The 17,160-nt window shown below is 39.7% G+C and overlaps 1 protein-coding gene across 2 annotated transcripts in view; it reads right to left on the reverse strand.

Annotated features, from left to right (window-relative positions):
* The window catches only part of MALT1 (MALT1 paracaspase), a 35,160-nt gene extending 32,673 nt beyond the window's left edge, over positions 1–2,487 (reverse strand). For both annotated transcript variants that reach the window (XM_053448173.1, XM_053448172.1), the window contains exon 1: positions 2,319–2,487. In XM_053448173.1, coding sequence (XP_053304148.1) covers positions 2,319–2,482 — 164 coding nt within the window. In that variant the 5' untranslated portion in view covers positions 2,483–2,487. The remainder of the gene's footprint in view (positions 1–2,318) is intronic.
* Positions 2,488–17,160: the final 14,673 nt, after the last annotated feature.

Consider the following 17,160-nt stretch of genomic DNA (forward strand, 5'->3'; position numbering starts at 1 on the left):
TTTAAAAGCCCAAGCGTGAGACGAAAGGGATCTGATCGAGACGGGAGGTGACTGGTGGAGGCAAATGACCCAGTTTACATATCATTTAACAATTTACATAATTAACACCATCATTAAAGTTGTTTATTCCATGTTCCATCATTAGAAGTTTAGTTCTGCTCATTTCATCCAGATAGGTCAAGGTAAAGTATAGTATAACGAGCGCGTAGAAGATAAACGTGACTCAAAGGACTATATAGATAATTAATGTCTACGGCGTGCGCTATGACTAATTGACGTTAAATATAGTAAGAATATTTTTTCATGGCCATTCCAAATACAAAGTACAAGGTACAGATTGTGTCATTCACCATATAGCAAAAGGAGATGTTTATATTTGGCTGTACGCTTTAAAAGATGTATAGTAAACCTTGTATATTCACTAACCAAGACCTCAACAGCAGAGATTTAATGTTAATTATTGTTTAATTTTGGATATTATCCCATTGCGTCTTAATAAAATGGTATAATTTGTTGGCTCTGTGTTTTGGGGACCACACTTAGAAAATGCTGGGCAAAAGGTTCACCGGCATAGGCCATGTCATGGGCAATCTAATAAAAATAGATAAAAAATAGATTAAATTAAAACAAATAGGAAGAAATCACATTTGGAAGCAGTTCCTGCTTGTTCCCACTTGCCATTTCATGGATGTACAGATAAGTTAAAAGCTCTCTCTTTTACACAGTTTTTTTTATCATCCTGAAGACCACCTTCTGGAGTCCTGAGGACAAAAGGTGATTTATTGGCCACCGTTTTGGCCACCTCTGGCATGGATGCCTTGGAAAGGCTCCTATAGGGCGTGAATGTTTGTAAACCTGCTTGTAAACAAGGCAACGTGTTTTGTGAATTTCATAAAGTGGTGCATGAAGAAGACAAACCTAATTAAAGAAGGAAACTCTAAGCACATGGCATTGCGGGCTTTACCAATTATGTATATTTATTAGCAGGCGACCCTGAGCGTACCATCTCTACCAGCTACTTCTGCTGTTTATAACCCAGGAGACACTCCAAAATTATTTTATATACATAATATTTGTAGGCAGCAAAAGTATAGCAAAAATAGTAAACTATGAGTGGAACGTTTCCCCAACTCCCTAGCTCTCATTACACCATAATTTGCAATGTTCCCATTATATTTGTACATACCAATTTCAGAAACATCTCAATGTATATAGAAGCCTAACAACAGCGTCTTATCGTTATTACCTCATCTAAAATAAACAGTAACTAATATGTTTCTTATAGTTGCCAGGGATCCATACACAAACATTTGTGGATGATGAAGGTGACTCTAAGCACAAGTCAGCAAATCCAAATAGAAAAAAAACCCCTAAAAAAACCCATTAAAAAAACAGCTTTTCTGATACTGCAATATATGTAATAAGAGTAAAAATTAAATTTTTTGTTGTTTTCATAGTATTTTGAAAACAATAAGGATTTTGTATGAAACAAAGAGCTTATGATATATGCGGTAGAATACAGACTAACGATTATTCTGATATATATATATATATATTTTATCAGTAATTAAATTATAATTTTTGTTTTAAATTCAAATTTAAAATAATGAAGCCATGGGATTTTAAAACTTTTCTGTAAATTCACAATTTATTAAATTATGACAAATTGTGCTTAGCTGCATCAAGTAAACAAAGCAAATACGTATGTATTCCTTCCATTAAGAGGATTTCGGCAATGTTGCAGTTCCATCAAATATATTTAATAATCAAGTCGGAAATCAATAGGGTATTCAGCTACTCAAATATCCAAAAATACCGCACTAGAAAGACGCTAACATGGGGCACCAAATGGTGTTAAACCACCCCAAAAAGTAAGCCTTTATACCGCATAGCCTATTATAGACTGGCACACAACGGGTTAAGAAATACCCTATACAGTAAGTAATGCTTTATTTTAACCCTCCCCAAAGAGACCACGGTTAAGTTTATTATATCGGGAATGATTCCAACATATTCCACAGCGCTGTGCAAATCTTTCATTTCATAGACCTGCCTATCACACTTACACACATTCTACTAAAAATATAAAGAAATAGCAAAAGAAAGTGCGTCAGAAGAAGAAAATAATACGTTTGAACACCAAGTATCCTTGGATATCTTTGATGGATGGTAGCCACATAATTGAAATTCTAAGCTGCCTACACCTGGCCGGCCGCGCTACCTGAAGTGTCCAAACAAGAGCGAGAAGCGTAGGAGGTCCTCGGAGTGTGATGTCTCGTGAGTTGTCGTCTAAATACGACGTCTTTTACGTGGGTTACCTTAGTTTAAACCTTCTGTCGCTCGCGATCACCGAAGCAAGCTTCTTCCAACCTCTGTCACTCGTCTGGTCAAGGATTCCGCTCACTTTTTGAAGAATCGGTTCTTGTAATAAGTTTATGTTAAGTGAGGGAAACAGTTGCGAGTCCGACATCTCTGCACACATTCTGGCAAAACATTTCCTTCTCATTTCTTCCTGCTTAGACGTGTTACTTTGTATTTCGCCCCGCGCTCGTTAGTGACATCTTCTGGAGAGAAAGAGAGAGAAAAAATAAAAATAAACAGGTTTCACTTCTGCCTCTGACGTCGTTTGGGATCTGCCAACCGAAAGTGAAACTATTTCCCTTGTGTTAAATAAAAACCTGTATTGTGAAACGCATGGGGTCTGCCCTGTGAAGAGTAAATGTGATTTAGGGGGGCAACCTCTAGGAGCTTTTCTCGCTGGTATATCAGCGGTTGAACACTAGTGTGTTGATGTTGTCGTCTATGTAGTATATTGTTAGTATTATTATTATTATATCATTATTGTGATATCACTACGGAATCTGCTGGTGCTCTATAAATGTAATGTAATGGAACGGTGTGGAAATACATGCATATTTTACCTTTAACATACATTCCGAGCAATGACCTCATCAGCTGACGAGCTAATCCGTCGAGGCATTTCAGTCAAACAGTATTTTTGTATCTTGAGATGGATTGATTGCCAAGCAGCTGGCAACGTTCTAGAAAACCAAGAAGCGGCAACCTATATATAGACAGCGAGAGGCAACTAAAAGCGTGCGGTTTATACACCTTCGTTTATTACAAGCCCAGCCTTTGATCAGCCTTTGCTCACCTTGGGATAAAAAAAAAAGGCACAGTCTAATTATTGTTCACAATTAAAAAATGCTTATATTACCTATACAACAATAAATTATTCTAAAACATATATATATATATATATATATATATGTGTGTGTGTGTAGGTATATGTGTTTTAATACTTAGAATGATCTATATTGGTTAGATGGAGTCACTATGAAGAAGAACAAGCGTGCAATCTATGTTTCGGGATCATAACCTATTGTAGGATACTAGCAACAAAAGAGGGACCAATGTTCCACGTGCAAAACAACCAAATTTACAATAAATAACAATATATACTTCCCCACACTAAAAGCAGCTTCCACAAACACTCTTGTAGGATCCACCTGCACCCTATTCGCTTACTGCATATATAGCGTTTCGTTCCCCTTATGGACAGGCTCCAGTGCTTCTATGATTCATTGTGTCCTTGTGTATGTTTTTAGATAACTATACGTTATGTGCAGCCTTCGTTATGCTTAAAATTACCCGCAAAATGGTTAAATGAAAGGTCATAAGTTGGGGCTTTCCATTCGGACACAGACGGTATTAGGTCCTTGTGAAAAGTATCTGAATATCTCGTACTGGTTTATTCATTTTCACTGATGTTTGATTGCGGTTATGGATCATTTTGAGGAGACAGTTATATCTACTGCCAAGATTCTGGTATCAGCAGGAGGGAGACAGGTACTTTCCATGAATCTTATATTGCATGTTTGATCCCGGGATGATCCAGGGTTCCCACCGTTCCGGTCTATATCAGGTTTTATGGATGTGTTTCCTTTCAGTGTGCGGTTTGCTACAAAAGAAGACAGTAGATCAAGTCAGTGATCCCTTAAAAAAGAAGCATTATTGTAACTGTATGGTGCTAGAGCAGATGTGTGTGTATTTATAGGTCATTGTATGTTTATGAGAGGTTTTGGTGATATGAATTGGCCAAAGCATAATTAAGCTCACCCGCCACGTCAAGGCACACTCTCAATAGGGCGAGAACTTACTCTCACCTCCTACATAGTGGGCACACAAAGCAGTTTATATGGCTACCAAAACCTTATTAATGTGTTGGGGGAGGTGCAATTAAACCTCCTCCCTATTAACCCCTGGACAGCAAGCTGCAACCAGACTGATGAGGAGCCAACAACCTCAAATATGTGCAAACAGGGAAAAGAAAAAATGTCGGTGCGCTAAGCTAGTCCCAGGCTCAAATAATACAAATGTGTAAAATGAGGCCTACCAAAACCTCTCATTTATATTATGTTTATATATATTTGTTGCCAACTTTATTAGGGTGAGTTTTGGGTTTTTGTATACACTGTACGGCCAAGACACTGTATTTGCAGCATGCTTACACCTGTTTGGTAGGCCTCATTTTACACTTTTGTATTATTTGAGCCTGAGACTAGCTTATTTCTACGTCATCTTAATACCCTTCATTTAGTAGGACATTTTCATATCCATACAATGTTCAACAATCACTTTCATTAGTTCATACAATTTCACACAGGGGCATAACTAGAGACCACAACTTCACAAGCAACCTGTCCCATAGTGCCACCTTTGCCCCAAAACAACTTATTGGTGTCATCTTACCCCTCAAACAGCACATCTGTGCCATCTTTGCCTGAAACAGCTTGTCAGTACCCGTAAACAGCCTGCCTGTGGCATCTTTGCCCCCAAGCAGTTTGTCAGTACCCACAAACAGCTTGTCTGTGGCATGTTTGTCCCCAAAATAGCTTGTCAATTCATCCAGCTTGCATGTGTCATCTTTGCCACCAAACACCTTGTCAGTGCCCCAGATTGTCTGTGCCAGCTTTACCCTCCAATCAGCCCGCCTGTGCCATCGTTGCCCCTCAAACAGCCTGTTTGTGCCATATTTGCCCCCCCCCCATGGAAAAGTCCAACCTGGACTGCCATATCACTGGGCTCAGCAGTAAGTACAGGGCCATGTAGGATGTGACTCAGGATGTAGGCCTGGGTCAGGCTTATGGCAGCTCCCAAATACGTCAGGCAGCCTTTGTAAAACCCGTATTAGAAAAAGGACATAACATAAATAGTTAAAACACAGATCTCAGCTTCTAAGCTCAAATAGCCCATTACCAAATATAACCAAAACTATTATAATTAAAAACATTGAAAGTTATTTTGAGCTATTTATACGCATTTGTGTAGTTTAATAGATAGCTGGTAATTAGGACATTAAGAATATGAATTATGTATTGGAAAAGAAATTGGGGGGGAAGAATAGAAGGGCAGAGGGATTTGAAGCCCAAAGAGGGACTGGCCAAACTAAATAGGGGCAGTTGGAAGATATATGTGTGTGTATTTACCATTTCAGAAATAGAATAACCTTATTTGAACAGTTAAGTTTGTTGCGGAGCCTTTCTGCTGCTCTAATGTATTTTGCCTCCTAATTTAGCTAAGAAACTTTCAAAAGGTTCTTAAATCTAAATTGCTCCAGGTAATTTAACGAAGACGTAACAGAAGATTCTGTTTAGGAAACCATTTCCAGGTTTAAATTGTTTTTTCTATATTAAGCAAAACTAAAATTTGCATAAATTGTAAAAAAAAAAAAAAAAATATAGCAGCAGATTTTTTTCATTTCCTAAAATGCATTTTATATCAAACAACCTCAAGGAATTAGCCGAATGGCACTTTAATAAATAATAACTGAACCCATATGTGCATTACAGTAAATCATATAAAGGGAGCGATCTGTATTACAGACATGAAAACTGGGGGGGGGGGAAACATGTAAAGTAAACAATTTCCAGAATGCAGAACAGAAAAAGTAGAAAAGTGCACAAGCATGTCATCAGATGATGAATTCACCACATTTAAGTATTTGTCTGGGTAAAACAATTAACGGTCACATCCAAAGCATTTGCTTCATTTCCACAACAGAAATATGTATAAGGATGATAATTACCTTTCTAAAATACCATTAAGCTACAAGCACAGCATCTATCACATTTTTGGTACCTAGTTTACATTTTATAAATCAACCCAAGTTAAACGTCCCCAAGAGAGTGTGCGCATGGACGTATAACATGCCATTTTATTTCGAAGAAAACCAAAAGCCAAGACTATGTTGGCTGAGAACGTATCGTGTGCTGGGCCGGACTGGTGGTGATGAGGCGTCCCTGGCACTTTAAGGCTACAGAAATCTTAGTCTTTCCTTATAATTTTTATCCTACAAATAATTCACCATTTTAATAGGCTTTCTCTGTACTCTCTCTAAAATGTCTGTATCCTGCTCAGTGTGGGGCCTCCTAAACTTTGCACAAATACAATGAGGTGTGACCAGAGAGATACAATGAGGTGTGTGCCACTTTCTACTACGTTCTCCAGGTAAGTGACGCATCAATGAGCCTTGGCCGCTCATGACCTTGCTGCCGGTTCATTGCTTTTCCTTCCCGATAATCTAGCCATCACAATTTGGCCCTTGTCAAAGTCCCTTCCACTTGCCCATTGCCTGCTTCTAACACATCATTTGAGGACAACATGTTCACTCGCTGCCTAATGTATCCCACCCTCTCATAATGTTATGGCGGATCCATGTATATAGCACACATACGGCCGTTTCCTTATGAGAACTTTTGAAATGCATTTTTTTAGTAGCTTTTGGTATAATATAATCACAAGTAGATCTACTGAGTGGACGCTTGGAGATCACTGGCCAAGTACAAGAATCTGAATAGCTAACTAACATTTCAGAAGAATTTTAACAGACACCGTTGGCTGCAGAGGTAATAGATCCGAGCTCAGGTTATGGAAAGAAGATATAACCTCGGCCATATTGTGCATTTCCAACAATAATTTATAGAGATTCCAGTATTCTACAGGGATAAATATTGTGAGCTGGTAAGAGCAGGGACCTGTTCCTCTTCTGTACCAGTATACATACCTGGCAATTTTTGGGCTCTGGCTACCCGGAGCCTACCCTTGCAGGATGTGGCCAGGACTACCCGCTGACGTCAGTGGGCGCTCCCTTCGTCATAGTGCGTTACCGCTGATGTTGCGGGACACCCCCTGATTGAAGGGGGAATTGGGCAGGGAGTGGTGTGTGTCAGGACCCCGCTCCTGTAACCTGGAGGACTCGGGTGTCGGAGAACCGGAGCAGCTATGTTCCCAGGTTCCCCAGTATATCTTAACGCGTGTTCAAGTTATTGTCAGTTTTTATGTTAATGATCATTTTCATTCTCTCGCTATTGTTAATATCGCTACGGGATCTACTGACGCTCTATAAATAAATGTAATGGAACCGTTGTGTCCTGACGCACACGCTTTTTGGCTGTATTTCTGCATCATATCCTATTCCCCGTGAGGAACGTTTCAGTGTTTGTATCAGATAAAGTCCCCTTGGTGTTCTTGTTGACTTTCTGCTTCTGTTGACCTTCAGTGAGAAACTCGTTAAATGAATGAATGCAAACCGTGAGAGGTTGTAAGCTTTTATGGTATATGTGACGTTTTTCCCACTTCCCTTATTCCTTTGTCTTGTGATATATTAAAAAAGAGCTAAAGCCGCTGACCCCACACGCATAGCCAGGAAACCACGCTGTATTTGTTCTTTACTAGCCTATGATATGGGGTTTCTTTCTGAAAATCTTGGGGATTTTACTAACATTTATTTAGGTCGAATTTGGCACCTGAGCTCAGCTGTTACAACTTCAAACCACAATGTAAAATGAGATTTTGTAAAGAAGGGTTTTGACACTTGGTTGTGGTTCTTTCCTCAGACTCTGAATTTAGAAACCTGTGTTAGCGTTTGGACATGTGTGTAAGTGTTATATGTTTAGTGGTGTGTCTGGGTATGTTAGCTTGTGTGTCTGGGTTTGTGTGTGTGTCTGGGTTTGTGTGTGTGTCTGGGTTTGTGTGGTTATGTTAGCATGTGTGTCTGGGTGTCACGCCACCGGGACCTGCTGCCAGTAGACAGGCTGCTGCCAGCCAGCATGGAGGTCCAGAGTGACGTGTAATTACCTAGTCCCGGCTGGCTGTGTGATCATGGTCATCTGTGCGTCCCCGCCGGCAGGGAAATACTGTAGGTGCGCCTGTGACGTGTGGCTGGTAGTGCCGGATTTTAAAATGTGTAGATACCCCAATGGGGTCTTGCTAGTGCATTTGCTGTGTTGGAGATCAAAATTTGCTGTTATTGAACCTTGAGTTGCCTGACTGCTCTTCTGCCTAGTGACTCTGTTCCTGTATTGCCATAACTGTCTTGTCTGACTACCTGCTCTATGAACCAACCTCTGGCTTGCATGACTACTCGTTTAGTATACCGAACCCTTCTGGGTCTCCAGCCTGCAGTTTACCTATACGGGTATCTGGATCTGTCCATCCAGTACTAGACTTTACCTGCCTACACTTGAGCCTCCTCACTGTAAGTAGAGTGAGATGGACTATGTGTTGGAATGAATGTGTATGTTAGTGAGTATGAGTGAGTGTATGTTGGAAGGGGAAGGGCAAGTGACAATGATACCACAGACCAGCTGTTGAAGTTGGGGGGCTCCAGGGCAATTTTCGCACCAGGGTCCTGTGGTTTCTAGGTGTGTAACAGCATCTGCTGTTTCTACAGATCATGATTATCACTACAGAATCTAGATCAGGGGTCCTCAAACTGCGGCCCTCCAGCTGCTGCAGGACTACATCTCCCATACTCCTCAGTCAGCCCCTTAGCTGAAGGAGCATTATGGGAGATGTAGTCCTGCAGCAGCTGGAGGGCCGCAGTTTGAGGACCCCTGATCTAGATGAACATGTTCTCTTATCCTCACCTTTGTGCGGTTTTAGATTAGAATATTTTCTGGCCATTGTCATCCTTTCTGTCGGCAAGTTACCGCCTGTTTTTGATGTTTGTTTTAGTTTTATCATTCCTACGTATCAGTTTGTTTAGCCACGGTTTTGGAACATGCTGGTTTTTACACACTAATCTCTCGGCTCTTTTATTTTGGGTCTGTTATTAGTAAGTTTCTTAGTTCGTTGTTAAAGGTCACCATATGAACTTTAATCCATAGGAGGTCTCTTTAAATTTCCTTCGTGGTCCCAAGGATTCAGCAGAATCCTCCCATACCGTCTCAGCGACCGATGGGCGCAGAGAGATTTCCAGCCACAGAGCAAGGGAACTGCAGCTTCTCTATAAAGAAAAAGTTCTTTAACATGCATTACTTAGTAGGTCTGACCCTTAAATTAATAGGATCAGATAAATATTGTAATCCACTATGTAATAAATCTGGAATTACCGCTTCTAACCTTTTTCCCATTTATATTACCTTTGGCCTAGGGGGTTGACTGTAGCCAGCTTCCTTTGGTTCTAGAACAAGGTCTGCTGACTCTGGAACACACACAATTATGTTTTCAGACCATGATAAAAAATAAATTGGTAAGAAATGATCATAAATATGCAGGAGGGTGACATGAATAAGCAGATTTTAATGGTAGCTTTAATTGTTAATAGAAGCTGTGACATTTCTTGGTACGGTTATGGGGCTACTTGCATAGAATGTCAGCTCAGCAGTCACGCTTCTTTGAAATGACTCAATGCCCAACTCTAATGTCACAGTTCCCTGTATGTATGCGACCTCTGGTGGCTTTATTGTATTACAGCAGAGATGATAACATTGTTTTCCCTAAGAAGTAGACGTGATTAACCAGCTGGTGACCCTCTCAGCCCCATGTTGATGTCCCCACTTTTATCGAAGAGTTTGGAGTATCTCCAAATTCACCGCGCAGGAAGAGGTGCAGTAGCCAAATCACCGCTCACGGACAGCTGTTTCATCCTTAATGGGACTCGTCAGCACGAGGTTGTGAAACTGGCTTAATACTTGAGGCTTGGGGTAGCCAAGAAACACCATTACATAAGTTATGGTGGGTAAAGGTGATGGTGATCTGGCTATTGCACCTCTTCCCGGGTTTTGTCTTGTACAGCGGGCAATTACTTTCAAGGGATCCATGTATAAAGTGGATATAGAGGCAAAGGTTAAAATTGTTAGCCTTATTTGCATGCGCCTACCCAGAATCCCTTGTGGTTGTGGTTGAGGGAAAAACAAGCCTTCTGGCTTGTCTGGTGTCTGTAGATGAGTCTTTAATAATACTTCTACTACCCCCTTAGAATAGAGCTACTAAGTCCAAGCAGTCACAGTATCTGGAGGTTCAACCAAAGGGATATGGGTCTGTCTTGGGCAGAAGACCCTTAGGGTTTCCTTATGAATCAACCAACATGGATACTTGGAGTGGTTGAACTTGATTGACTTTAAATCTTAATTCAACCTTATTTCAAACCATGTTACTATGAAACTATGAAGCTAATGTCTCTTTTTTAAAGCTCAGAGGTTTGGTTATGATGGGCAGCTGCTGGAGACATCATGATAATGGTTTAACCTGGAATTTGTTCATAGGGGAATATTTTTCTAGCAAGGAATAGCTTTTCTTAAATTTACACATCAAATAGGCTGGACAAATCTCCACCCAACCCTTGTCTTTCCCCTTCTCAAACCAAGAACTAGACGATTAAACCCAGCTTTACAAATTAATTTAAAATTTTATATTTTCTAAACAATTTTAGTCACTAAAACAATTTAAATGTCTAAAGATAAAAGTTACTGATTAGAGTAGGGGAGTAAACACATTTCTTTTTGTCTCACTGCTTCTTGTTATATGTTACAGATGTCCAGGGTCCGTCCAGGGAGCATCCGGGTCCAATTCCTTCTAGGACTAAATATTTTAATCATGTTGATGTTACTTTTGTAGCAGGGATGTTATTCTTCTGATCGTGTGTATTTCTTGGATTCAATGGTTCGTCTTCACAAACACCAGCAGCGTCCTCCTCACCTGTAGCAGGACTCCGATCCTGGTCACCAAACCTACTAACCGCTTCTTCTTTCACTCTCAAAGCTTTTGTGGCATCTCAATGTGAGAATAAGCCTTCTGGTAAACTTATTTTACTAGCAAAGCCATGAAAGGGGATTCACCGGAACCTGGTGATGAAGGACCCAATGATGGGGCAAACCACAAGTTGTAGTAGAGCAGAGCTGGACAACCAAAGTGAAGGAAACCTGACACAAAATGTCAATTTGTCTCCAGATTTTGTGTCCTCGCCAGTTTGCTTCTTTCTTACACGTCATTATTTCCCGTGATGTACTTGAGATGGATACCCTTGCCTTTTAGGTATACACCACACTCACGGGATGGGCATAAAGTGAATGACTAACTAGGGTATCTTGGTCTACTACCTCATCTGTATGAAAACTAATATCTTCTTATATGTATTAGTCAGTCCTAACATTGGGTAATTGAGATTTTTTCAAAGTGTGAAATTACTTTCAGACATATGGCAGCCAGCCACGACTGTCACTACAGAATGGAGTGTGGATACATTTGTGATCATTAGTACTTGTAACCTTTTTATTATTATTATCATTATTATTATTATGTTACAAACTATGGCTTATCCTATGGGTTGTCTTTATGTTGTTTTTATGGGAGACACATTGTATATGTATATGTGTTTAATGACTGTATAGAAATGCTAATTACAATGGTGATACGTTATCATATTTTCACAGTACCGATTGTTAATTATGTCCTCTTAGGGGTGTAACTGGACTGTTAGTTTCATATAGGAGGGGATGTAATAAGATACAGTATATACATTAGTGTTTCATATAGAAATACATCTTCTGGCTGATTTGGTTTTTCAGTTCCAATAATGAAGCTAAGCCAACCGATTTCCACTGCCTTGCGAGTTAAATTTTGGCTGCAATAAGTATATGGCTTAATAAAAAAAAATGTTTTAGGAATGTTGGTTTTTAGGTTGTGCAGAAGGGCTCTCGCCGGGGTGCCAGGTATTCTTGTATAAGTTGTTTTGGTGATAAGCCAAAAGGTTTGTTTCCAGAATTAAGCTAATAATGGACATGTCCACCAAATGTGCTGGTCTGGCCACGGAGTATAATCTTCTTCCCATACAGTCATATGGTATATTGTGTGAGGAGGTTGTAACAACAAGACAGTGATTTTTGTGTCTTATCTACGTTCAAGCAGTAATATAGTATTTTATGCATTGAGAAAGTTGTTTCCATCAAGTGGAACACTTAATAGTGTTAAAGGTCAGGCTTGACGTTGGAAGCCCATCCTTTTCTTGAATGTCCGTAAGGTACCGCCAAAAATGAGTCTACTTAGGTTGGTAATGCTGTGGCTTTAGAGTAAAGGGTGAAGAGGAGAATGCCCAAGCCTCCTTTATTTTTTGTTGGGTGATTATTGTAAATGAATTGATATATGAACACTTGGGCTTCTATAATGGCCATGTTTTTAATGTTTTTCTTATTGTTGATATCTACATTGACATTAAGATTCCCGTTAACCTCACCTTCACCTTTTTTCTTAAAACTTCCATCACCAACAGAAGAAAAACGGAAGAATGCAAGAATATCGCTTACAGCCAGGGCTGGGCTGGGGATGAGTAAGCGACCCTGGCACTTTAGGGCCAGCAGCCACCAAATGACATATGTGTATCAGTAAGTATCCAATAGGCATTTGTCTGGTGTGCCAGATGGTCGGTCAGGGCCTTCTCACAGGCATGCACTCACTCAATCATTTGTATGCACTCACTCAAGGACACAGCTCACCTCACTCAAAATAACTCAACACTCACAACACTTACAGTCACGCATCCTCTCCGTGCGCCATGATAAAAAGCAGACTGTCTTCTTCACACAGACATGAATGTTCACCAGCTCAGTGCCGTGGGGCTGTATGAGGGGGCTCATGTTTGACAACCCTATTCTGTGTATTCTGTAAACCCGAATTTGTGTACAAAGCTGTTTTTGTATATATTTTAGACTGCTGAGCTATGTATAGATGCTTTTAGGGTTTCATAGGCCAGCTATCTATTTTAATTGGAGACCCCAAGACACAACTCAATTCAGGAAGCCTTCTTTATCAAGCATTCTCAGCATTGTTGGTTCTATGACGGCTTTGATTATGGTCTCATCCTTCCTGCCGTTCTGTGTTCTTGTACTGTATGTCAGTTGCTCTGAAAACATAAGAATAAAGAGTGAAGGATACAAGGACACACCATACATACGTGCATTTTTGTAATGTTGCTAAATTCTTGTGTGAGATTGTGTGACAACACAGGTATTCAAATATACATAAACATGGTCATCTCCCCTTCTTACATTTCATTTACAAAAGATCCTACTGTTTCACCGCTAGACAACTGCACAAACATTACCATCGACTTTATGTATCACAGAATCCGATATTGCCTTGAAATCGGAACCACGCATAAAGGAAACTCAAACTGAAAGCTTCTTTATGGAAAGGAACACGATCATTAGACAAAATGTTTCCTGTCCGCTCACATGAACTCTGTTAATAATTCTCAGTATCTTGATGTGCCTTAAATGTAGATACCATGATTTCAGTTTTCTAAATGCATAAGGACATACGGTTGTTTTAAATGCACATGACATCTAATGTAGGCTTACGTCAGCGCTAAGCTTGTTAGGCTAACCCTTGGTGCTCATGTGCGGTCAATGCCCCAGAACCCTGACTTCATCAATAAAGCCGACCTAAAGCAAGAAGACAGCGTCCAGGGGATGGATCACAAAATACAGAGACCACTATTATAAAAGGTCCACTTTATTGATTCAGTAATAATGAAGACATGTCAAAAAAAGAGTATCCATCACAGAGTTTTGTTCATCATGGTTTATGAGGTCATCTTTACGGGTGAAATGTGTCAGAGGGTGCCCTGTTTCGCGCACTTATTATGAAGTTGGTTTCTGTATTCTTTGATCCATCCCTTCATGCATCATTCTTTATTTGTGTTTCAACCATTAGTGTCCAAAAATAACATCAGCAATGATAGCATTCATCAAAAAACATAAGCTCTATTGGGCAGGGAACTCGTTTCCTACATAGTAGCAGTCATTTATGTTGAAAAAACACGACATGAGCACATCAAGTTCAGACTCCTAATGTATTCATAACTATTGTGCCCCAATCAAAATGACTACTGTACTTATTATAAATATAAAACATAATATAAATATGATAATGCCCAATAAGTGAAAATTACGCAATCCTAAAGTCTTGAAATAGAAAAAAATTATTTCACATTTTTATTTAGATATATTTTCTTCATTTACGTTTTTTGGAAGAGCAACATTTTCTTTCCTTTCTTAAAAAAAAATAAAAAATTCCGACTGCAATGTATTGACATTTTATCACCCCGTATTGCTGTGTTCTGCAAAACCCCAAAATACTTTAACATATTGATAAAAGCCGACTATCTTTTTAAATATTTAGTACTATGAAGATTAAAATCCATCGGGCGTTGAAATCATTTTCAGTGTAAGTGTACACCGAGAAGCACGCATGTTAAAGGTGTCGGTTACATTTACTTGGCAAATAGATAAAAATAGATCCAGGGAAAGCATTAAAGGTTGTATCCTCCATCAGAGTCTTTTATCAACTACTGATCAGATGCAAGGTATGTATAAACATCACTTTGTTCAAAACTTTTGAACTTTGGAGATGCAGAAGTGTCATTCATTAGCAGTATGATGTCTTTACTACGGCATAGGGGCTTCCTCTGAAGGCAAAGGCGGACAAGTTCATGTCTAACCCATAATTTACGTACCACCAACAATGCAAGTTTCATGGCAGGAGATGTCTTTAAGGGTTTGCTTGTGCGTTTTGTCTAGATGGATGGATCCAGTATATGGTCTGTTTGGATACTAAAATGCCAACTTATAGGAAGATTGCGTTGAGTAAGACGGATTGCTAGAGCGTAACAGAAATCATTACTGTTTTCGCGTTTGGTAATTGCTGGTTTGATCTCTGCTACGTTTCTTGAGAATCCCAGACAATAACTGTGTTTGTTCAGGTGATTGAGATTTTCTCTGGGGTACTTTTGTCCTTGGTTGTGGAATGTTAGAATAGCATTATTACCATGAAATAAACTTATTGATATTCTTAGAAATGAATCATTGAGCAAGCATTATGGTCAAAATGTGTGGCCCATATTGTTGATGGTAGTAGCTCTAGAAATGTCAACTTGTTTGCTAAAATTCTGAAATTGGATCTATTTGAAGAAGTTGTTTGATGAACTGAATGATGTGTTTGTTAGGAATAGTTATAGGAATCATAATCCAACATGAAGAACAGGGAATAAGGTTCCATTACTATCCCAAATCTAGGTAGACTCTCAATCTCTTCTCTTCCTAAAGCCTCATTGATTCTCCTCATATTTGGTTCAATTGGACTTCAAAAGGCGTTGCTCGAAGACTGGCACTATAGAGAACTTTTAGTTTGGTTTTACTTGGTTATTTGATGAAAATGATGCATTTTGGTTTCATCAGTGAAGATTATGGATGTACCTTTTGAGAAGGTTTTGGTGAATCAAATCACTAAAACACTACTTGTTTTGGGATGGTCTGGAGATGGTGCTGAGCTGATGCAGGGGTCCGATCTTATAATAATAAGACTCATTATATGAATAATAAGACTCTTCAGATAAACCTGACCTCAGCACCAGGGAAGCTACTGATTAAAAGCAAAAACTACTTGAGACAAGAACTTTGTACCTTCCTCCTCAAAATTCCACAAACAACTCGGCAGTAGTGGGAGAAATCAGGATCTGGCATTTAGTTAACATGAATTTTACAATCAGTCGACTATTTGATGATAAATACACAACTCAGTAAGCGCTGCACGAAAAAAAAGTTAGATACTAAGACACGGACCCAAAGCTAGGGACTGCCTGAAGAAATTTGGGGCAGCTGGCATGTATTCTAATGTCTACAGCCTTGTTATCGGATACAGCGCCCCTTCCCTGTGCCATGGAGCACAGGAATGTGTCTGTGTGTGTAATATGCAGACATGCGAACACATGCTTCTTATGCCATCGGATTAACTCTAAGCCTCATCCTCTGTATCCGTCACTGCAATAGTATTTAACCCTTTCAGAGGTAAGGGGCAAACAGCGCATTTGCGAAGGGAGATTCTTTATACATATGGATACGACTTAGTTGTTGATTGCAGTTGCGCTGACTTGTCCTTAGAATCCCTACGCCTTACGCTTTCCCCGCCATGCAGACTCACAGTGTCCCCGCGAGGAAGTTATGGAGACAAAGGACGCCGCATATCGCTTTACATTAGCCTTGGAAAGCTTAGACAGGCGCAGCTACTGCTAGCAGTTGTAACTCTTCAATGGCCAGATCCAAAAAAGTTTCCCAGCATGTAAGGATAAAAACAGTCAAATGCAACCATTTTCAGAGTTGCCGCCAAGAGAATCATGCCGGTAATATGAAGGGCACAGGTTACGTGTAACATAGACTTTAGTATAAATAAATTGATTTATTAAAAGTACATATAGCTCGTGCTATTTGTTTGACAGTCGGCATAATTGTTTTGGAGTTAATTCATTTAAAAGATGACCTCTTAGAAGCTGGGGGTGCGGCCTATATATTCGGGGTCAAGTGCCCGGCGCCCCTAAACCTATTTCTTTTAATTTGTAGAGTAACCTTTTATGCGGAACCGTATCAAATGCCTTAGCAAAGTCCAGATAAATCACATCTACAGCCACCCTAGGTCTATATTTTTACTAACTTCTTCATAGAATGCTAATAGGTTGGTTTGACAAGACCGGTCTTTCACAAATCCATGTTGACTTCTACTAATTGGATTATGAATCAAGATATGATCTTGAATGTAAACCTTTAGCAACCCTTCAAATAATTTCCCCACTACCAATGTTAAGTTTACTGGCCTGTAATTGCCCGGTTGAGATTTTGATCCCTTTTTAAATATGGGCAGAACATCTGCCTTGCGCCAATCTAATGGAACTATGCCCGATCTGAAAGAATCCCTAAAGATTAGTAACAGTGGTTGGGCCAGAATTAGGCCCAATTGGGCGTTGATTTATTTAGTGCACAATCACATTGTTTACAGCAGTTTAAAACAAAATGTTGAATTGATTCAAGGGGCCTCTGTCCTCTCGTG

The sequence above is a fragment of the Spea bombifrons genome, chromosome 1 (genome assembly GCF_027358695.1).
Source record: "Spea bombifrons isolate aSpeBom1 chromosome 1, aSpeBom1.2.pri, whole genome shotgun sequence".
Classification (NCBI taxonomy): domain Eukaryota; kingdom Metazoa; phylum Chordata; class Amphibia; order Anura; family Pelobatidae; genus Spea; species Spea bombifrons.